The 22,369-nt window shown below is 30.2% G+C and overlaps 2 protein-coding genes and 1 long non-coding RNA gene across 5 annotated transcripts; 2 read left to right on the top strand and 1 right to left on the bottom strand.

The window, feature by feature from the left end:
* The first annotated feature begins 1,187 nt into the window (after positions 1 to 1,187).
* LOC113789251 (serine/threonine-protein kinase BRSK2-like) lies at positions 1,188 to 20,436 on the top strand. Of its 3 annotated transcripts, none has more exons than XM_027338765.2 (17): positions 1,189 to 1,614; positions 9,937 to 10,031; positions 10,094 to 10,179; positions 10,268 to 10,408; positions 10,501 to 10,651; positions 11,990 to 12,017; positions 12,252 to 12,292; positions 12,590 to 12,736; positions 14,239 to 14,273; positions 14,525 to 14,576; positions 16,502 to 16,614; positions 17,177 to 17,283; positions 17,672 to 17,774; positions 17,871 to 18,278; positions 18,349 to 18,544; positions 18,604 to 18,826; positions 18,889 to 20,436. In XM_027338765.2, exons 1-17 carry the CDS (start codon positions 1,518 to 1,520, stop codon positions 19,311 to 19,313), a joined length of 2,448 nt encoding a protein of 815 aa, XP_027194566.2. In that variant the 5' UTR covers positions 1,189 to 1,517; the 3' UTR covers positions 19,314 to 20,436. The 3 variants fall into 3 exon arrangements, with proteins under 3 accessions (XP_075678168.1, XP_027194566.2, XP_075678171.1); XM_075822056.1 differs by lacking the exon at positions 1,189 to 1,614 and adding an exon at positions 4,589 to 4,608; XM_075822053.1 differs by lacking the exons at positions 11,990 to 12,017; positions 12,252 to 12,292; positions 12,590 to 12,736 and having other exon boundaries at positions 1,188 to 1,614.
* On the top strand, positions 10,667 to 11,869 carry LOC142645570 (uncharacterized). Its single transcript, XR_012846677.1, has 2 exons — positions 10,667 to 11,687; positions 11,809 to 11,869. It is a non-coding gene; the product is annotated as an uncharacterized LOC142645570 (long non-coding RNA).
* LOC113789253 (cysteine and glycine-rich protein 2-like) lies at positions 20,422 to 22,239 on the bottom strand. The gene is made up of 5 exons (XM_027338769.2): positions 22,117 to 22,239; positions 21,412 to 21,526; positions 21,028 to 21,330; positions 20,817 to 20,951; positions 20,422 to 20,724 (listed from the first exon to the last, which is right to left on the bottom strand). The coding sequence occupies exons 2-5, from the start codon at positions 21,503 to 21,505 to the stop codon at positions 20,630 to 20,632; spliced, it is 627 nt and encodes a 208-aa protein (XP_027194570.2). The 5' UTR covers positions 21,506 to 21,526; positions 22,117 to 22,239; the 3' UTR covers positions 20,422 to 20,629.
* Between the last annotated feature and the right edge of the window lie 130 nt (positions 22,240 to 22,369).

Below are 22,369 nucleotides of genomic sequence, written 5' to 3'. Positions count from 1 at the left end.
AATACCACTGCCTATATTTCATATATAATAGGTACGTGATTCTACAGGCTTTAGCGTTAGCGGTATTTTTTTTTGTTGGAACTCTACAACAACCAAAGAAGATGGAATAATTCTGGAATAAAAACAAATTTCTAAATATCGTAGTAGTTATGATTATGGTTGCATTTTATAGTTTTGGCCAATCGACCTTAAAAAAACATTGAACATAAAAAAAATTGTATTTATGGAGGGGAAAAAGAAAACTATAGAATCAGTATATCAGTATCTTGCTACTACTCGATTCTGTATAGAGATTCTGTGTGTGTGTGTTGAGATGACATTTGGAACCACCAACAACAACCAGAAAACAAAATTCTAAATACAAAATAAGGTACGCATCAACAATTCCATAAATACGGCACAAACAACAAAAACTACTACTACGACTAGAATCAGCCACTATCATCACTATGATAGAAAAAAACCGATAGTTTCATTTTGGAACACCCGAATTCATACACACACAACAACCGAAACAAACACTGTTTTTTTTCTATTCTATTTTTTCTATTCATTTTTTTGGGAAACAAGAAGAAAAAAACCGAATTGAATTCATATTTTACTGAAAGAAAACACGATGACAATGATGATGACAACAACAATAACAAAGTGATGATGATGATACCTCACAATGTTGATAAGTTTTTTTGTTAATATTTCCTATATTCGTCTGATATTTATGTGCATAGTATACAATCATCATCATCATCTATTAATGGACAACAACCAAAAAAAACCAAAAAAAAACTAGGAGATCCAAAAAAGAATTAAGAAGAATCAAAACAACAACAACAACAAATGACAAACAAAAAGCTCAATGAAAATATTTGTCATTTTTTTAACAAAAAATTTGTAAAACAAAAAATTATTTCTGTGTGATTAGGAGTGATCATCAAACAATTTTTTCAATCAATATTTTGTATATTTTTGTTGAAATAGCCGCCCATTTTTTTCGAGAAAAAAAAATCATCCATTTTTTTTTGATTCTCATTTCATTGATAATGATGATCAAAAAATGTGTAAATGTGTGTTTCGAAATGAAAAGAAAGAAATGAAAAATGCTCAACAAAAAAACAAATAAGAAAACAAAGTAATTAACAGTAAATATTCTATTTTTTTAAATAAAATAAAAATGAAGAACTGATTGATTTTCATTGAAAATGTATTGTAATAGAATATTTTTTTGGAAAATTCATCATCATGATGATGATCATGATAACAATAATAATAATTTCTTCGTTTGTCATTCAACACAACAATTTTCTCATCAATTTCGATTCAAATCATCATCAACATTAGTTAGTTGAGCTTGTTGTTGTTGTGCAATGCCCTCACATTTGTGATTTTTTTTTCTATTAAAAAAAAAGAAAAAGAAAAATATTTTTCACCGCCCATTCAATTCAATTCATTTCGAAAAATCATCATCATTGAAAATCGAATTCGAAAATTAAACAAAAAAACAAAAAAATTAACCAAAAATGTCGACCAGAGATGTAAATACTCAAGATCATCATCATGTTTATCAATATGTTGGACCATATCGTTTGGAAAAAACATTGGGCAAAGGACAAACAGGCAAGTTTTTTGTTTTCTTTCATTTTGTTATAGGTCACTTTTTGTTTATCATGATGATGATCATTTTTTTTCTTCATTCCAATTTTTCATTCTAATCTAATTTTATTGAAACTTAGAATGGTTGGTTGGTTGGTTGTTTGTTGTTCTGGAATTAAAGCCTTCGGGACATTCTATTTTTTTTTTTTTTTGATCTCGTTTTCATCTATTTATTTTTATCAACAACAATAAGTTGATCTGCTGATACTATTAGATTCTCTGAAAGCAATTAGAACATTCATAGAAATGAATTTAATCTTTTTTTGCTTTGTTTTTTTTTGTTTGATTATAAATTCTATCGATCCATCTTTGTTGTTGTTGTTTTTCATTCCAAAATCATTCCAATATCCAAAAGGAATTAGATAAAATGAAATTTGCGTTTTTTTCCCAGTTAAAATTACTGGACAATAATCAAATTATCCGAGCGAAAAACAAAACAAAACAAACCTTCAAGCCTATAGCCAAATTTGATGAATGGTGATGATCATCATCACCATTTAAATAATTTTGATAGCATCCTTGTGGTTGTAGTTTTTTTTCTGAATTACTTTATGGCACGAAATGTGCTAAATGTCATATTTCAAACAAAAAAAAATCACAATGAAATTTTGTATATGAGATTTGTGATTTGTTGTTGTTTTTTTTCATCTGATGAATATCTATCATGCAATGTACGCCTCTACAGAATACACGCACAGAATCAGTGAAAAAAAAGAAGAGAAAATTCACAATCACAATCACGAATTAGTTGAAAACAAGAATTTTCTGGATCTTTATAATTTGACTTTTCTTTCTTTCATTGTGATTTAATAACTTTTAATTTCATAATTTTGTTTGACTTGCACATTACTTACTTACTTACTTACTTATATTAGTAACCGGTTTTGTAATTATTATTGTAAATTTTACTCACAAACAAACGTTTGTATTGTTTTAATCTATTCCATTAATCTATTTTCTTCAATTCATCAATTTTTAATCAATCGAATGTAAATAAACAAACAGGGCCAAAAAAAATTAATAAGATCATTGTTGGCTTAATTATATCGTGAACTAAGTGGACAGACAAAGATATTGTGTGTTTGTGTGTGTGTATTAACCTATAGCCAACAACAACAACAACAACAACAAAAACCCGAAAAAAAAGTTCAATAATAAATTCACTTGAGAATTTCAATTTGTTTGTTTTTTTTTGTCAAGTATTAAGCTACCACTTTTCTGTTGTTGTTTCGTATACATTTGAAATGGATTTTTTTTTTTTTGGCAATTGTCAAAACAAATGTTTGTGACATTTATTCTCTTCTTTTTTTGCTTTCCATTATATTTTGACCGTTTGTGACGTTTATTCTGATCATTGGGATTTTAAATTTAACGAAATATATTTTTTTCTTCGTTGTCTTCGTTGACATGAACAAACAGGATAAAAAAAAAGTTTTCACAAAATGATAGACGATTCTATATTTTTTTTGCAAAGTTGATTGAAAATTTTTATCCATTTCCAATGATAATGATGATAATGATGATGATGGTTTTTTTTGTTATTCATTTCATATTCAGTAAAAAAAATGATAACGATATGCAGAATATATATTCCAAATATTGTCTCTTGAGGTCAAAATAGAATTCGAACGAATATGAACAAATTAAATATATGTGAAAATAGTGGAAATTCTAGAGAAAATGACATTTACCTATCATCCTACGTACATCTTAATCACAGTCACCAATGTGGTTATAAAATATTTATCAGGTATTATCAGTGAAAAGTAGTAAAACAAGCTAAAAAAAAGCTTAATAAAAACTATAGTTTGTCATCGATATTATAATAATGATGAGACATTTCCTGGCTGAAAAAAAACGAAGAGAATTAAAGAATAAAAATCAAATTTTCATCCGAATCGATGATTTAACCAGAAAAAACAAACAGAAAGAAAATCCTATTCTTTACATTATTTTGGTTTCATTATTTATAAAACAAAACAAAAATTCCAGAATCAAGAATAAATTACATCCGTTTTTTTCCCTTCTCTAAAAAAAACCTGAGGAAAAATATCATAAATTCCTAAAGCGTCTAATCAAATCCATCCTACCAACCTATCATTGTATTCTACTTCTTATTCTTCCTTATCCAGTTAATTAATTGGACACGCAAAATTGGATCCATTTTCAAAATGATGATGATGATGATGATGATGATCCTATTTTTGCCAATCATAGTTATTATTATTATTATAATCAGATGCTTTTCATTGTCCTCATCGCCATCGCCATCATCATCATTATCATCATTTGGATTGAATGAATCCAAACAATAATAAAAAAAAAAAAGAAGATATTTTCTATCACGGAAATTTGATAACCTAAAGGTGGTTATCATCATTTTTTTCTACTTCTTCATTGTTTTTTTGGTTAATGTACAATCAACATTCATATAAAATGAAATTTACTTGTGTTTTTTCTTCTTCTTCTTCTTTTTTCCCTTTCGTTTGTTTTTTTTTTGGATGATATTCGAGAATTAAGCAAGGCGAATACTGAAATGAAAAAAAAACTGAAATGTGATTTCATGATAATGACACGATATATTAACCAAACAGGGAGGAAAAATGGGGGGTAAAATATGAAACAAAAAAAAAAGATGAAATTTTTCATTCATTCATTTTTGTTCCTTCTTATTTCAATTATTTTATATTAATATAATGTTTATTAAGTAGAAATAATTTCTTCTTCTTCTTCTTTGTTTTGTTTGTTTGTTTTTTTTCATCTCAATGCTCTTAAACAAATAATAATGAATGAAAAAAAAAGTTAGAAAAAGTATGTCGTTATCGTAAACAACAACAACAACAACAACAACAAAAAAAACAGCAACGAAACTATTTGAACCAGAAAAAACAAAACAAAACAAAACCTCTATACACCCACACACACACACACCTATTAAACACCCACATGGTAAAAATGGTAAATCCAAATGGTTCGAAAGAAGAAAACGAAATTTCCAAAAGAATAGAATATTATGCTTGCTCTGGTGACGTCGTGTGCCTCATCGTGGCGAGCAGGTGTTCCTGGATTGGATGGAAGAAGTACGTCTGGAGTTTTTACTCCTGGTAGGGCCACCCAAGGCGTGAAGACCATCCTTTATATCCAGCTAAAACACGAGTCCCGATCCTCTCGGTTACAGAGGTTGTGCGTCTAGGATTAACACTCCGACCATGTAAAAACTCCATCGTTACAGCTACAACAATAAGAATAAACCGGACCTGCCTAATTGGAAACAACAATATTGAACCGACTACGGACAACAACGGACTTCTCTCGGATTCTCCAGCAGTATGTCGACTCCCCAGTGATAATACCCGGTGCCCGAATGATAATAATAGTGATAATGGCAATAATATCGGTAACAGCGCAAAGAAACGTATCGGCAAATATATCAACATAGCAACATGGAATGTTAGAACGCTCTTCAAAACCGGTGCAATCCACGACTTTGTCAACTCTATCTCAAACAAAAATGTATCGATAATCGCCTTACAGGAAACAAAATTACCCGATTCGGGAATAATGAGAATTGGTAACGTCACTTTGTTTATGAGTGGCCCACAAAATGTAAACAATGACTCAACTCAACGAGCACGTGGTGAGCATAACAACCGTCAACGCCATGGTGTGGCATTCGCCGTAAACAACAAAATCTTACAGGCTGTCAGAGATTTCAAACCGGTCAACGATAGAATATGCCTAATCAAACTAAGAGCTCAACCGATAGATATTTGCATTATCAACTGCTACGCCCCTACAGAAGAAAAAGACGAAGAGATAAAAGACCAGTTTTATGATGAGCTAGAAAGGGTGTATGACGAAGTCCCAAATAACATGGTCAAAATTATCGCAGGTGATTTCAACGCCCAAGTAGGCAAAGAAGCGTTCCTCCGGCCAACAATTGGACCGGACAGCCTACATGATGAAAGCAACCAGAATGGACAAAGATTAGCTAATTTCGCAACAGCCAAGGGCCAAACAATAATCTCAACGTATTTCCCGAGAAAACGAATCCATAAGTATACATGGACATCGCCCGACGGGAGAACCCGCAATCAAATTGATCATATCCTAATAGATAACAACCACAAACAATTCGTCAAAAACGTCCGGACATACCGGGGTGTGGCATTCGACACAGACCACCATATGGTGGGAGCCACCATAAAACAACGTTATCTAAAGAAATGGTCCTCTAAACAACAACGTGATGACCAACAAAGATTCGACGTAGACAAATTAAAAATTGACCAAGTGGCTCAAGAATACATAGTCAAATCAAAGCAACATATTGAGTCCGATCAACCAAAACAATGGGACGAAATCGTCTCATCCATCCAAAAAGCTGCAGATGAAACCATCAGTAGAAAACAACCGATAAAAACGCAGGCATGGTTTGATGATGTCTGCAAAGAAGCAATTAAAGCCCGAAATTTGGCATACCATCATCTGCTACAACACGACGATCCAATCAGCCGCCAAAGATACAGCGAATTAAAAAAGAAAGCCAACAAAATAACTAGAACAACAAAAAGGGCTTACGAAAAGAAGAAAATAGCCGATATAGAGGACAACCGCCACCACAGCCGCAAATTCTTCCAAGCATGTAATCTAGTCAAACAGCCATTCAACCAGCAATCAACAATGCTAACGAATCAACAAGGCCAGCTGGTAGCTGGTCCAGAAAATGTGGTGGAAGTCCTAAAACAACATTTCGACAGCCTACTAAACGCAGACGATACCCTCATACCAGTTCCTCCTGCCATAGAAACCACCGAAGAGTGGATTGAGGAACCATCTTTTGAGGATGTCAGTGATACAATAAAATCCTTGTGCAATAATAAAGCTCCAGGTGATAATTTAATAGTGGCTGAGTTAATCAAAAAAGCCGATCAGTCACTAACAGCTGAAATCCACAAATTAATTTCAACAATATGGAGAAATGAAACGATCCCTAATAAATGGAAATCAGCAACCATCATTCCTATCTTCAAAAAGGGCGATAAAACAAATCCGGCAAATTACCGAGGAATATCGCTCCTTGACGTGGGATACAAAATCTTCACGAGCCTATTGAACAACAAATTGAAACCTTATACCAAGGAAATCGTCGGGGAATATCAATGTGGTTTCAGTAGAGCCAAATCAACCCTCGACCATATATTCACCATTAGTCAAATAATAGAAAAAAACTACGAATTCAATATACCAACAGTGGCGCTATTCATCGATTTCAGACAAGCCTACGACCGCATTCACAGAGAATCAATGTGGCACGCCTTGACAAGTATCGGCATCCCGGTTAAATTCATAAAATTGATAAAAGCGTGCTATGATAGCACCACATGTAAAGTCAAGTGCATGAAATCGCAATCGAATAGTTTCCCGGTTAAAAACGGCCTCAGGCAGGGAGACCCATTGGCTCCCACCCTCTTCAACCTGGTCTTGGAGTACGCAATGCGTAAGGCGAACCTGGTAAACCCCGTGATCGATCAAAATTCACCACTAATTCTGGCATTTGCCGACGACATCGTCATCACCGGTACAACGATGCAATTAGTCCAAACGACATGTGAAAAACTTATTGATGCCGCCAGTGAAGTTGGACTAATCGTTAATGAATCAAAAACTAAATTCCTAACGATCAACGGGTCAAAAACCAACAAAACTACCAGGCCTCTCACGTCATGGAGGTGAGAGGATTCAACTTCCAAGAAACCAGTGATTTCAAATATTTGGGCGTAACCCTGAACAACACGAGAGATGCACATCAACAAATCAGGGAACGAATCAAATGTGCAAACCGGTGTTACTATGGTCTCGAGAGAACGCTCAAATCTAAGTTATTGTCCCACCAGTCAAAAATCCGGTTATACCTCGCTTACATTAGGCCAGTCTTATCGTATGGCTGCGAGGCCTGGACACTTTGCAAAGGCGACATGAGAATGCTAGCAGTATTCGAACGCAAAGTGCTCAGGAAAATATTTGGGCCCATCTTCAACCCGGTATCCAATCAATTCGAAAGAAGGCACAACGCGGACCTGTACGAACGCTTTGGGCGTACAAGTATCTTGGGATACGTCAGGGGAAAAAGAATCGAATGGATGGGCCACGTTTGGAGAAACAACGGGCTGCTGAACCAGGCGTTCAACTATAAACCTGCCGGTTCCAGGGGCAGAGGCAGACCCAAGGAGAGGTGGCGGAACAGCGTGGAAAAGGACCTGGAACAACTTGGCCGACCACTTTCATCGAATATCCCGGATGACAGAGAACGGTGGAAAATTATTGTTGTAGAAGCAATGGCCCTAAATGGGCCGTTAAGCTTTTTGATTGATTGATTGATTTGATTGATTGATAGAATATTATGAAGATACACATCTAACAATGGTGGAAAACTTTTTTCATTTTGTTTTGTTGTTGGTTTCTTTTTTGCTTGTTTGGTTTCATATTCTTTTACGTATTTGTGCATTGGATATGCAAAAGAAAAAATTGACGAAGCATGTATTTGTGGAGGGGGAAGAAACAAAAAAAGGTGTTTTTGATGTTTTCAACAACAACAACAACCAACATCATTTATTTCCATATACATTTTTCAATATAATATTTATGTACGATCCAGAAACAAACAAAAAAAAAAATTTAATTTCATCATTCTTGCTGAATATTCCGTATTTATTTACCATTATTATTCTTTTCAACAACAACAACAAATTCATTTAGATTTTTGTTGATGATTTTGCTTGATTAAATTTTTTTTTTATATTCAACTGCTTTCAACAACAACGATAATTCCGATTGAATTTTTTTTTCATCACCATCACCATCATAATTACAATATTATTAATGCTTGAATATTCACATATAAAAATAACTGTATATTCTGGTTATTCTGTGTGTGTATGTGTGTTATTAATTAAATAATACGGTTGTTTTTTGTTCCGAACTCGTTTTTTGTTGTTGTTGTTGATGAAATGAAGAGAGCTAGAGAATGAAGAAAAATTCATTCTATTCAAACTATAATGTTGGCCGTTTAGAATAAGTGTCGGCTTTTTGAAAAAATAAAAATGATGATGATGATTTTTTTACTGAAAACTTTATTCTGTCTTTTTTCTTCACTATAGTTTAATTTTCATTGTTATGTTTCTTGTTATTGTTGTTGTGCATCATAATTTTTCATTTAATCAATCTTGGTTGGTGGTTCATGATTTGAGAAAAGAAACAAAATCTCTTGATTCTTGAATCGATTTTCTTTTTCGAAATTCTGATTCTGTTGTATTAATTCTGGATCGTGATCTTTTTCTTGTCAGATTTTTTTTTTGTTTTGTTTCACTATCACTATAGTATGTGAATGTGTACAAGTATATATCTTTTTTTCTATGTATATGTGTTTCAAAATAAAGTGAATGTAACGAACCGACCCAAATAACATTTACATTGATATAAATTATAATTTTTAATGTTGACACCACTGTATATACTAGGCCATAGGAATTATTTCTAGTGAGAAAATCAAATGAAGAAAAAAAAAGTGTCCAAACAGCAAACACAATAACCAAAAACCAAGTGAAAGAAGACAAAAAGTTAGTGGTAGTCAATTCACAACAACAACAACGATTACTGATTAATGGAATCGGTCCAATCTATTTTTCTCACTCTCTTCGTTCAATATTCTTCTTCGTTCTTCGTTCATGAATGAATAAAATATTGTTACAATACAGAAAATATATTTGTTATTATAAATAAAAATGACAATCAAGTTGAACTTCGATAGCCAAAAGATAGCCAAAACAAACTTATCCAAAAAATACAGATTCGATAAGAGAGCGAAGGATATATCTAAACTAAAAATGAACGAAGAAGAATCCATTTAATGTACATTATTCATTGATTATGTACAGTGTGTACACCCTTGAATGTTGCTAAAAATGGACTAATAATAAAAGATCAATTTTTTTTTTGCTGTTGATAATAATAAATTATTAAAAAGTTATTAATTTTAAATATGGTTCTTTTTGGAAAATTTTTCTTGTAAGAATTGCATTTATCGATAAGATTTCTGTAGAAAACACTATTAATATTTGTCTTCGAAAATAGATAGACAAGAAACGAGACGAAAAAAAAATTTAAGCTTTTTTTGGTTTGGTTTCTATTAATATCCATAATTAATTACGGATAAAATCAATTTTTTTTTCGATTAAAAATCATTCAAATTTTTCTTATTCTTTTTCTTTTTCAAAATATATTTAGGTCTAGTCAAATTAGGAGTTCATTGTGTGACGGGTAAAAAAGTAGCAATCAAAATTGTTAATCGTGAAAAACTTTCCGAAAGTGTCCTACAAAAGGTTTGTCTCTACAAATGATTAATTTAAAAAATGAAAATGAAAATTCTTATCAAATCATTTAGGTGGAAAGAGAAATTGCCATCATGAAATTGATTGAACATCCACATGTTCTACATTTATATGATGTATATGAGAATAAAAAATATTTGTAAGTTTTTTTTTTGTTTGTAAAAAACATTTTTGTTTTGTTTCGATTTTCAATAATAATAATCTTATCATTTTTTTATTATTATTAGATATTTAATGTTAGAACATGTAAGTGGTGGTGAACTATTCGATTATCTAGTCAAAAAAGGACGCCTTACACCAAAAGAAGCTAGAAGATTTTTTCGTCAAATCATTTCGGCACTCGATTTTTGTCATAGTCATCTAATCTGGTTTGTTTTTTTTTGTTTTTGATTTTTTTTATTTTGTAAGAATGAAAAAATAAACTCAATTTTTACATTCATCTTATACTATATTTTTATAGCCATAGAGATTTAAAACCAGAAAATCTATTATTGGATGAAAAGAATAATATAAAAATTGCCGATTTTGGTATGGCATCATTACAAATCGATGGTTCAATGTTGGAAACATCATGTGGAAGTCCTCATTATGCTTCGCCTGAAATCATCAGGGTTTGTATATTTTGTTTTGTTTTTCTTTTCTTATGGTTATAATATTATCATTATCATCATCTCAATAACAATTTAAATGAAAGTACAGTGTACCCAGAATGAAATAAAATGAAATGAACCAATACACATTATCATCCTTTCCTGTTTTTGTTTTTTTGGTTTTCATTTATAATAGAAAATTCTTTAATACCGTATATGTATTGGTGAAACGATTTCCCGTTTTCTTCGTTTTTTTTTCACTCATAAAAAAGATACAGTATTTGGTTCTGTATCGAGAAATAAAAAGAGAAAACAAAAAATAAATAAATAAATAAATGTTATTACAATTGATGATGGTTGGATCTACACACACACACACTAAATGACTGCCAATCGATCCATATTGATGCGATTCGGTGTTTGTTTGTTTATGTGTGTGTGTGTATGATGGTGGTGGTTATATTTATTTCCACACACACACACACACAAACACATTACAATATTAACCTTAATAGCTTTTTTCTAATATCTAAGCCATCATCAATGATTATTCTTTTTTTCTTTTTCTTAGGGATCATTTTGTAGATCCAAACACACATTCTAAAAGCAGCTACATAGCCACTACATTTGACATTATAATTATCATTATTATTTTTCGTAGAAAACAAAACCAAAAATGTTTTGCTTCGTTGTTTTGCTGTTTTTCACTAACACGATTACCCTTATATCAAGTTTATTTTTGGATTGATGATGATGTTGAAGATGATGTCAAAACAATTAATTACAAAGAATTATGTTGACGATAATGACATTTTCATTAAATGTCAATAGTGACTCTATTAATATTTATCTATTCGATTGAGATATTTTTAAGTATTGAACTTGTTGTCATAAAAATAATCAATTATAACTCGAAAAAAAAAATTTTATAAAAGCAGATTGTTTTTTTGTTAAAAAAAACAATCCAAAATCCATGTTTATGAAGATTTTAATTTTACCAAGCAAAAAAAAACAAACGAAGAATGAATGAAAATTCCTATCACGATCGATAATCTAAGTGAGATGATCATGCATATATCTCGTTATTATTATTATTTTTGTTTTTTTTTTGTTTAATGAATAAATAAATGATTCGAATGACAATGACAACTACCGTACGCCCATCTGGTCATCTTCAGGCTTGAACCAAAAAAAAGCAGGAAAGAAACAACAAAAACACCAATTATGAAATATGATGATGATGAACAACTTGAAACTAAACCAAATCACCATTTGTTCACTAAAAATGAAATTGGTCCATTAATAATTTCTTTCGGTTTCTATTTGTTTCCTTTCACTTTTCCTAATTTTTTTCTATAGGGTGAAAAATATGATGGAAGGCAAGCAGGTGAGTGTTTGTTGTTGTTTTTTCTATGTTAATTTTTTTTTTTTTTGGTTTTCGTGTTATATTACGATTGTGTTGGTGACGATTATATCGTTTGCGTTGTTAGAATTTATTTTTTCTACTGTTTTTCTTTTTTGCTAAATATAATTGGAATAACTGATCCATTTTTGTTCATTTATATTCTTTGTTTCTTTCATATTTTTTTCCCTTCCAAATTTGTTGTCATCGTCATTTTAGATGTATGGTCAGTTGGAGTCATTCTATATGCTCTTCTTGTGGTAAATGATTATTTTTATTCTCTCATTTTCGATGATAATGATGATTACATTTTTTCTTTCTCTCTCTCTATCTGATTCTGATAAATTTTCATAAACATGTTTGGCTCAAATAACAACAACAACAACATTCATCGGGCTTCATTGGATTGACATCTGTTTCAACCATTTATTCACTTTAATTTTGTCCATTTTTATTTTTGGCTATTTTTCTCTACTTTTCATCATCATCATCATCATCATCATCATGGTTTGAATGGAATTGAAAATATCTTCCGTTAAAAAAAATAAAATAAATAGGGTGCCTTACCATTTGATGATGATAATCTACGACAACTATTAGAAAAAGTTAAACGTGGAACATTTCATATACCACATTTTGTGCCTCCCGAATGCCAAGATTTGCTTCGACGAATGATTGAAGTAGACGCTAACAAACGTATTACTGTAAGTGATTCTGTGTTGTGTTTATATATTTCCCTTTTTTTCGATTTCGAATGCACATGTGTCATTCGAACCGTTTTTTTTTGATCATTCAAAAAAAAACGAAAAGAATATTCTTTCTTTTCGTTTCTGTCCATAATAATAAATGCTATTCGTTGATTTTTTTTTGTTTTGCTTTGCTATTTTCTTCTTCATTGACAACAACAAGAATCCTGGAACATATGAACAACATCTACATTCATTGAATGAAATAAAATCATCGTTGGTCGTTGAAAATTCATAGCGAAGAATGAAAAAAAAACAATCGATGAGAATGTTTTTGTGTGTGTGATGCATGTAGGAATAATAATAATAATGATCTTAGTGATTGAGTGATACAGTGAAAAACAAAAATAACAATATTCGAATAACAACACACTGATACCCCTCATTTATCCCTCATCACCAACTAACAAACTCAGCAAAAATAAAAAAAATAAAGAATAACCTATACATGTGTGTGTGTGAATTGTATATTAAAGATAAAAACCAATCACATTAATTAACATAGCTTGTTTTATTTTCCGCTTAATTTACTAACATGAACAATGATGGACATTTGTTGTTGTATTTTTTCCAATCGAATCGAATCAATACATATATTGCTTTATAAGCTGTAATATTGTGATATTACTGTTAAATGATTCAGAGTACATTTGTCGAACATTTCCATGTTATTATTATTTTTGTAGGGTCCCTTTTTTCAGGATCAAATTCTTTGTTGTTGTTCTACTTTTGATTCGATTAAAGTAGTTACATCTCATTCTACGACTTTATTGGTTTTTTGTTTTGTTTTTGATTTGACAGCAACAACAACAACAATAACGACAGAAAGTTGTTGTTTATCTAAAATTACCGGAATCGTCAAATACCTTAAATTCCATCCATTCAGATAGAATACATGGAAGGGGGAGGAAAAAAAGATCAAATTCCAACTATGCACTGTGTGGAATTTGACTACGGAAATCAATTTTTTTCTGCTATGAATTTAATAAAATGATTTTTTTTTCAAATACGTGAATGCTTCAGCTGCTTTTATCTGGTTGATTTTTTTTTATTGACCGGATACACACATATATTTTTTTCTATGTTTGGTTTGGTTGACAAGAATATTATGATTTCTTTTATGAAAAAAAAAACGAAGAATTATAGTCCAATAAATTTGTGAACCGTAACAAATAAACAAACAAAATGCAATTGAAAAAGTAAAAACAAAACAGTAGAAAAAAAATCGCTGACATTTGCAACACACACGATATAATTGTTTTTTTCCTTTCTTTCATTTCGGTTCAACAAACTTTGAATTGAAATTTTTTTGTTTTATTTTTTGCAATTGAAAAATATTCTCTATAATCATTTCATTGAACATCAATCATGTCATTGAATTTTATCGATTTTTGTTTGTTTGTTTGTTTGTTCGTTTGTTTAATATAATTGTTTTTTATTCTTGTTGTTGATTTTCACAGCTTTCCGAAGTGATACGCCATCCATGGGTTACAGCGTAAGTATATTTGTTTTTTCATTAAGTAAAATAGACCATCATATCATCAATGATGATAATTATTTAATTTTATTCGATCAATGTTTTTTTTTTTGATTCTGTTGAATTTATTGATCGATTCAATTATGTTTGTTTGCTTTTCTTTCTCTCACTCTATCTATCTTCTTTCAATGAATTTGATTCATTTTTTTTCAATGACGTCTGAAATTATATGTCATCATCATCATTATCATCATTGGCGAAACATAAAGTGGCAGCAAAAATGAGCTTGAATTAGAATTACCGATGAAAGAAGTGGTTCAGGTATGTGTACATTAAATATATTTTTTGATTGAATTTCAAAATCCAAAAAAATTTCAATTTAATTTCTCTTTTTGTGTTTGTGTTTACATTCCAAATTAATCAGCTAACGGAAAATTATTATTACTTTTTTTTTACTTTTGATTCCATTAATGAAAAACCTTTTGACTGAAAATCCCTTTTTTTACTATTTCTAAATCAAATGATGATTGTCACATGCTTATCCGGAAAGCAAAAGAAAAAAACATTGGTGTTTTATTTCTATTCTTGAGGTTTTTTTCTATCTGTAGAATAAAATACCATTTGCACCTAAACCATCAAATTGGTGAAGAGTTATTAAGGGAAAAAAAATTTGTTAAGCAGATCAACTTTTTTCTTTAGATTTCCAATTTGTCATTCATTTTTTCATTTTTTTCTTAAATAATTTAACACCAACAAAAATGTACACTATGCATGAAGAAAAGCTACTTTTGCTGAAGCTTGATAAAAAAAACTTGTTCCAGGATCAAACAGAAAAAAATGGGCCAAAAAAGAAATGAAATAAATTTACACAACAACCACTTTCGACAAAAAAAAATGAAGTCAAGAAAAAAAAATCGAATTGAATTGAATCGAATCCCAATGTGCTTTCGACGTACACACACAAAAGTCACTGAAACAAGAATATAAAAATTTTCACTTTAAAATTTTCATTTTTTTTTTATTTTTAGAATATTGAATTTCATCGTTATATTTTTTTTATTATTATGAGTGTCTGTGTGTGTGAAAAAATGAAAAACAACATATGCAGGCCAAAGAGCAGTAAATTTTCTTCATCATAATAATATTCTTTCATATAATAACATTGCATAGATACTATAACTATAGTAATAATTTGGTTTTTTCAATCATGATGATATTGGATCATTGGATCGTATCGGATTCTGTGGTGTGTGTGTATGTGTATGATCATAGTTTCAAGAAGAAAAAAAAACTAATACTGATACATCAATACATTGGCATCGGTGATGATGATGATGATGAGAGCTTATGCAAATTTAGAAATGAAATTTTTTTTTTTTTCTCTCTCTCTCTCTCTCTCTCTCTCTCTCTCTCTCTCTCTCTCTCTCTCTCTCTCTTATTTCTGTTTCTAAACATCTATTTTTTGTTACTGCTCTAGGATATAAAATGAGAATATTTTTTTTGGGAAATGATGATGATGATGATGGCTGTATGGAAAAGATTCTTTTCTTTTCTTACCAAACAGTCATCCATCTTTGATGATGATGATTTTCCAAATATATGCGTTTACCATAAAATGCCGAATGAACAAAAAAAAAAAAAAATACAACGTTACAGAATAAAACAGATTAGAACCCCTTAAAAAAAAATTTAATGTGTGTGTGTGTATAGAATGAATTATCAAGTTATCGTTTTTGGCAATATTTCATTTTCAACTTTTTTCAAATATAAAAAAGATATATAGAGCACAAGCAAATTTAATCATCATAGTGAATTGTTTTTGTTGTAAGGATTTATTCCTGAAATTTTTTGTTTCGTTTTCGGAATTTTTGTTTTTGAATTTTGTAATTTTTTTTTCTTGATAAACAAAAAATTGATTGGCTAGATCGATTGGATTCATTTTGTTTTTTCTCTTATTATTATTATTACCATTATTTTATTTGTTTGAGAGAGGAAAAAAAGATCATTCATAAATAAACAGGAAAATCATTTTCCCCTTCGAAAAAGCTAAATCATATTGAATTCTGTATTTTTTTCTTTTTGTATAATTTAAATAATTAATGGATTTTTTTTTCTCTTTACGTTTTTCTTTTATTTCATTTTTTTTATCATTATTAATCTCGAAATCAAAATAAAATGGAAATTCCTATTGACAAAAAACAACAACAACAACTGAAAACAACTGAAACATCGATGACAATCATTAGACGCATATAACATCTACGGTTGAAGAATTGGATCCCGATGTTCTTAACAATATGACTTCACTTGGATGTTTTAAAGACAAGGAAAAGCTTTTAAGGGAGCTACTAAGTATTAAGTATGAAAAATCTATCGTTTTTTCTTTCTTTCTTCCTTTTCCCTTTTTTATATTTTGTTCATTTCATCTTTTTGCATTTATTATTTTCCTATTATTGAATAGAATATGATAGGAATGTGAATGAACTGAACATAGTTGTGGTTAGGTTTTTTTAAAAAACGAAAAAAGAAAGAAAGAATGTATGAATGAAAAATAATTACAGAACGCTGAATGAATTGATAGTGATAATATAAAAAAAACTAGACAAAACAAAACAAACCTGTCCAATAAGGTCATTTTTCAACATAACACCACCAATAATAACAATGATAACAACAACAAAAAAAATCTATTCTAAATCCTCATAGTATTTATCTACGTTATTAACACAAACCAAAATAAATGTCGGAACCATAATTCATCTACAAAAATAGTTTATTTTCTTATTATTATTATTATTACTAACCAAAAAAAAAAACAAAAATCCATTCTTTTTTTTTCTTCTAAATATTCGTATGTCCATGGTTCTTGTCATCATAATGCCAATAATAATAACCAAAACAAAAAAAAACGAATCTTACAGCCATAATACCGAAAAAGTAATATATTTCCTTTTGTTGGATCGTAAACGACGAAAACCATCATTTGAAGATGAAACTGAATGTATTATCAGGAATCGTTCCGAATCAGGTATGTTGTTGATGTCATTTTGAAAGAATTTTTTTTTTTTTTTTTTGTGATTCACGCTTTTCCCATATTAAATATTGTTTGCATGACGATGTCATGAAGAGCCTTTTTTTCTGGTGATTGAATTTTTTTTGTTGTCTGTCTATCTGTGTTAATGTACCGGTGTTTGTCATGCTATCCATTTTGTTTGGTTTGGGTTATTTTAGATACCAAAAAAAAAGCACACACGCATACTTTACTGTATGATACAACTCATTAATCACCATTCATTTTGTTTCTTATTTTGTTTTCTCCGACATTTTTTTTTTTCTTTCAACGCCATTTACACTGTTTATGATGACCGATTTCAATTTTTTTTTATTTTTCTTGTTTGTTTCCTACACATCTATAGCCGATCCACCAAGAAAAAGAGTAGATACACGTCCTAGTAAGTCATATCGAACGGAAATGTTAGCTAATGGATCACCGATTGCACCTCGACGATTTCCATATGGGTATGTTTATCAAAAAAAAATTTATCAACCATACATTGTTCTTTATATAAATTTCTATGTTTTTTTTTTGTTGATTTCATAATGGATTCTCTTCAGAATCAATAGCTATTCAAGTACCAAAGTGTATATTAATTGTACACCGAATAGAAGTTTTAATCGACGTAATGGCAATATGAATAATGTTAACGATTCTATGATTACTAATAACAATAACACTAATGCTAATGCTAATAATAATAATAATAATAATAATAATACTAATCATCATACATCACATCTTCATTCATCATCACATCATCCGGGTGTACATCCGCCTCCGCCTCATCATGATTCGACAAACAATTTGCTAATGTCACCATTAAATTGTCCCAAAACACCACATCATGTTAATAATGATAGTAGCGATGAAATCGGGATCAATACATCACCAGTGTCACCAATATCTCAGCCTTATTGGAAATCACGCCTAAATACATTAAAAAATAGTTTTCTTGGTACACCGAGGTTCGATTATATTCATCTCATTTCAATTGGAATATTGTTCAACTTTTTTTTTAAATTTTTTTTTATATAGATTTCATCGACGTGCCAAAATGCAAATTCCATTGTATGAAGATGTTGCATTGGCCACTGAAACTACACCTGATATGACCAAAAAATCTTGGTTCGGTAATCTGATGGGCAATGAACGAGAAGAGACACATGTTTTATTGATAAAAGATAAACCATTGTCTGTCATTAAAGCAGATCTCATTCATACTTTTCTTACGGTTAGTTTTTGTTATTAAGTAAAATCATTCAGTTTATTCAGTTAATTTCATTTATCTAGGTACCCGATTTAAGTCATACAGTATTATCACCAATGTCATTTCGTTTGGATTATCGTCGACCAGGTGGCACAACTTCAATGTTTCAAAGAAATATTCGAATACAAGTTGATATTGCATGTGCCACACCTCCATCCAATGATGGATCAATTCCGTCGCCAAATTTTGATACAAACGCTATTGAAAGGCCAACAATTTATTGTATTACATTCACTTTATTATCCGGTATGTTTGTGTCAATGATTGTTGTTTTATATTTGAATCTGAAAATTTAAAATTAAAAATAGGGCCAGTGAGAAGGTTTAGAAGAATATGTGAACATATATCTGGCTATATTCTTGGTCGCCGATCAACGTCAGCACCACGTTCACCACGAATGAGTCGTCGACCGACACGGGAACTCAGTGATACAAGTTCCTGTGGATCATGTGCATCGGATAGTTTGTCACCAACGCCAACACATCTACATATATCGGAAGATACAATAAGTCTAGCAGCAGCTGTTGTCAATAGTAGTACTAATAATTTAACGGGAGCCTTATCCAGATGTAAATCGGATCAAGATGCCAATAAAGACCTATTCAAACGTGATGTTAAATTGTTGGAAAGACGAGCAACACAAACAGATAGTACGGGAGTTCCAAGAATAATAAACATTGCCAACGGACGACGAATGTCTTTGGAACCAAAATTACAGACTGATAATGTGTAGCTTAACGTCTGAAATGATGACGATTCATAATAGATGCAAATTAAAAAATTCATTCATTCATTCATTCTCTTTTTTTGAGAAAAAATTCAAATCTTTTGAGTGTGTTATAAATATTCAATTTACGTGAAACGTATAAAATGAAATTAACTATGTGCTTTTGAAATCCACAGAAATACAACCTATGCCTCACCTATCAACACACAATCAAACATAAACACACACACAGAAAAAAATTCTGATTTAAAAAATAATCTAGTCCATTGATTTTTTATTGAATTAATCAATTTTAAATAGATTGAAAAAAAATAACACAAATACCATCATTATCATCAAATGGAATATTATGAATTATTTTTCCCAAAAAAAATATTTAAAAAAGTGATATCTACATTCCATTGAAAAGATAAATAATCATCATCAACCAACACATAACCGAACAAACAAAAACCACGAATTGAATTTTAAATCAAAACAAAAAAATAATAAAAACAAATATTTGCAATTTAATTTTCTGTTTCATTCGAAAATGAGCATAGAGTGTGTGCATAATGTTGTTGAAATCAGGTAAAATAACCCATCCGATTCTATTCACCCGAAAAAAAAAGAAAATTCTTTTAAATTCTATTGCTAGGAATGACGATTCATTTTTTTTTAAACTGAAATGTATTTCTATTAAGTGATATTCTTCATATTGATTCATAATTCTCATTCTCATTTGATTCTCATTCTTTCATATACAATTTATAAAATGTGACAGCGAATATGATGAACATATAAAGCAAATTGTCATTTTGAATGCAAAAAAAAAGAAATTCAAATCATTCTGTATAACACATTGTATCATCAACAACATCATCATCATCATCATCACGAGTTTTCAAATTGATTAAGTCTGCAAATTCAAAACATTTTCTCAATTTGTTGTTGTTACACACAAATACACACCGATACACAGACACAAAAGTCGTCTAATTTGTTCATCATTATGATGATGATGAAATTGTAATTCTCACGAGGTGTTGTATTTTTTCTTTCATCCGTGTAACAAACCTGAAAATTGTATTTTTTCAAATTTTGTGCAAAATAATAATAATAATAATAATAATGATAAAGAGGAAAAGAATTTTTCTTTTTTTAAAATTTTTATGGCAAAAAAAAATATTAATAGTCAAATTTAGTTATGTAACTTTCGTTAAAAATATTTGAATGGCAAAAAATGTAAATTTGGCAAAATTGTTTTTTTTTGTTGTGAACATCCATTTGATAGGATTTTTCCCACTTTATCTCTCGTTATATATAGTATTGAAATCCATTATTCAAACGGGTTGACTATCGGTTGCAGCTGCCTCTATTGGTGCCGTTATATGACCATGACCATAATATTTTGGGCCATAAAGTTTGGCATAACAATCTATAGAATGAGAAAAAAAATTTGAAAATTTCATAATTGATTTTGGGATGTTTTTTTTTCATTTAGGAAAAATAAATTGATTATAAACTTACTTTTACAATAGATTTCATTTTCACGTTCACAAAGAGTGGTTGTATCCAAACGTTTATTGCATTCTTTACAGGTGAAACAAGTACTTTTATGCCATGCATAACCACCTCCCATCATTTTTTCGGCCATATAAACGGCTTTTTTTTGGTGAATGGAATATAATTTTATATTTTAGAAAAAGTTTTCATAATGTAACTAAACATAATTAAATACCTTTGCTACAACGCGGACAAATATCTGCACCACCGAATTTGAATTTTCCACCACCACCATTACTTTGTGAAATGGGAGCTGCTTTTTTTGGAGCGACAAATGCCTGAGCAGTAGAAGGAATGTTTGAAGTTGGCGGTTCATTAGTACATTTCTCTCCAGTGAACATAGATAATGTTCCAGAACCCTGACCATAACCATATCCTTTTGGTCCAAACAAACGGCCATAACATTGTTTACAATATATTTCGGCATCATGTTCGGTTAAACTCCCAGTGTCCAATCTTCGTTTACATTCTTTATTGGCTGAAAAAAAGACATTTATTGAAGGTATAATCAATTTTACAATGAAAATGGAACGGGATAGAATTTCATATATCCGCTTACCACATACGAAACAAGAATTATGGAAACTTTTTCCAATTGCTTTTTTTTCTTCGTTAAAATATACAGATTTGCTGCAACGGGCACAGATTGCCATTTTGTTTTTGATGTTATTGGCCTGAAGTATTTACGATCAAATGACAGTGCAATATAATTATTATGTCGATGAAATAATATGATGATAGATATATGGTTACAGATCAACACATATCATTCAAAAAATAAAATCCGATGGAATGTGAATTCGGAAAACAAATCAAAATGATGATGAGTAAAGTTACTGAGAAATCACTGTCGATATGGTAAAAATATTGAAAAGGCTCTTCACTCAGTGAAATAAACCGTCATGGCAATGTTAATTTGATCGTTAACAATGGTGATGGAGTATGACTATCAAAAATAATGAGATATTTCAAAATAAAACTAAATAAGTAGGATGTATGGCGATTCCTATCACCTCAACTGATCAGTATCTTTGAATAGCTTACTTGCTCCACAAAAAAAACACAATTAATAATGGCAAATATTTCATGCTAATACGTTAATACCATTATTCATTGTACATTAAAAAAAAATTTTCTGGGAAATCATTTATCAAAACCATAAGTGATACAAAATGTCAAAATCAATTTATCAATCATATATCTAACAGGTGGTTTGTCGCATTAAATATCTATAGAAAAAAAAATGTGATAATTATAAACCTACTTTTTTTTGATGATATAATATTAACGATTAATAAAAGAGGTAGTAAATGATAAACAACACACCAATTCGAAAAAAAACCAGGAACTCAAATGAAAAAAAAATTTTTGAGTGAAAAAACCTTGAAAATTGCGAATTCGTTGGATAATACACTCGATATTAGCGTGGATGGACAAGTTTTATATGCAAACAAATACACTAAAAACACTCCACACTTGTTATAAAAGCAATTTCGAAATTCTTTTTTTCGCGACAT

The sequence above is a fragment of the Dermatophagoides pteronyssinus genome, unplaced genomic scaffold (assembly GCF_027571235.1).
Source record: "Dermatophagoides pteronyssinus isolate colony J.1.1.1.1 unplaced genomic scaffold, Derpt_VIB-CSIC_2022.12 sq0001, whole genome shotgun sequence".
NCBI lineage: Eukaryota > Metazoa > Arthropoda > Arachnida > Sarcoptiformes > Pyroglyphidae > Dermatophagoides > Dermatophagoides pteronyssinus.
This window is presented reverse-complemented; position numbering and strand designations above follow the sequence as displayed.

Bases quoted from the DNA above. Each gene is read 5' to 3' on its own strand.
- LOC113789251 (XM_027338765.2), top strand. From the start codon at position 1,518: ATGTCGACCAGAGATGTAAATACTCAAGATCATCATCATGTTTATCAA. The intron at 10,032-10,093 runs GTTTGTCTCTAC...CAAATCATTTAG, and splicing joins CCGAAAGTGTCCTACAAAAG to GTGGAAAGAGAAATTGCCAT. The intron at 12,293-12,589 runs GTAAATGATTAT...TAAAATAAATAG, and splicing joins TTCTATATGCTCTTCTTGTG to GGTGCCTTACCATTTGATGA.
- LOC113789253 (XM_027338769.2), bottom strand. From the start codon at position 21,505: ATGGCAATCTGTGCCCGTTGCAGCAAATCTGTATATTTTAACGAAGAA. The intron at 21,331-21,411 runs GTAAGCGGATAT...TCTTTTTTTCAG, and splicing joins TAATTCTTGTTTCGTATGTG to CCAATAAAGAATGTAAACGA. The intron at 20,725-20,816 runs GTAAGTTTATAA...CTCATTCTATAG, and splicing joins AAATGAAATCTATTGTAAAA to ATTGTTATGCCAAACTTTAT.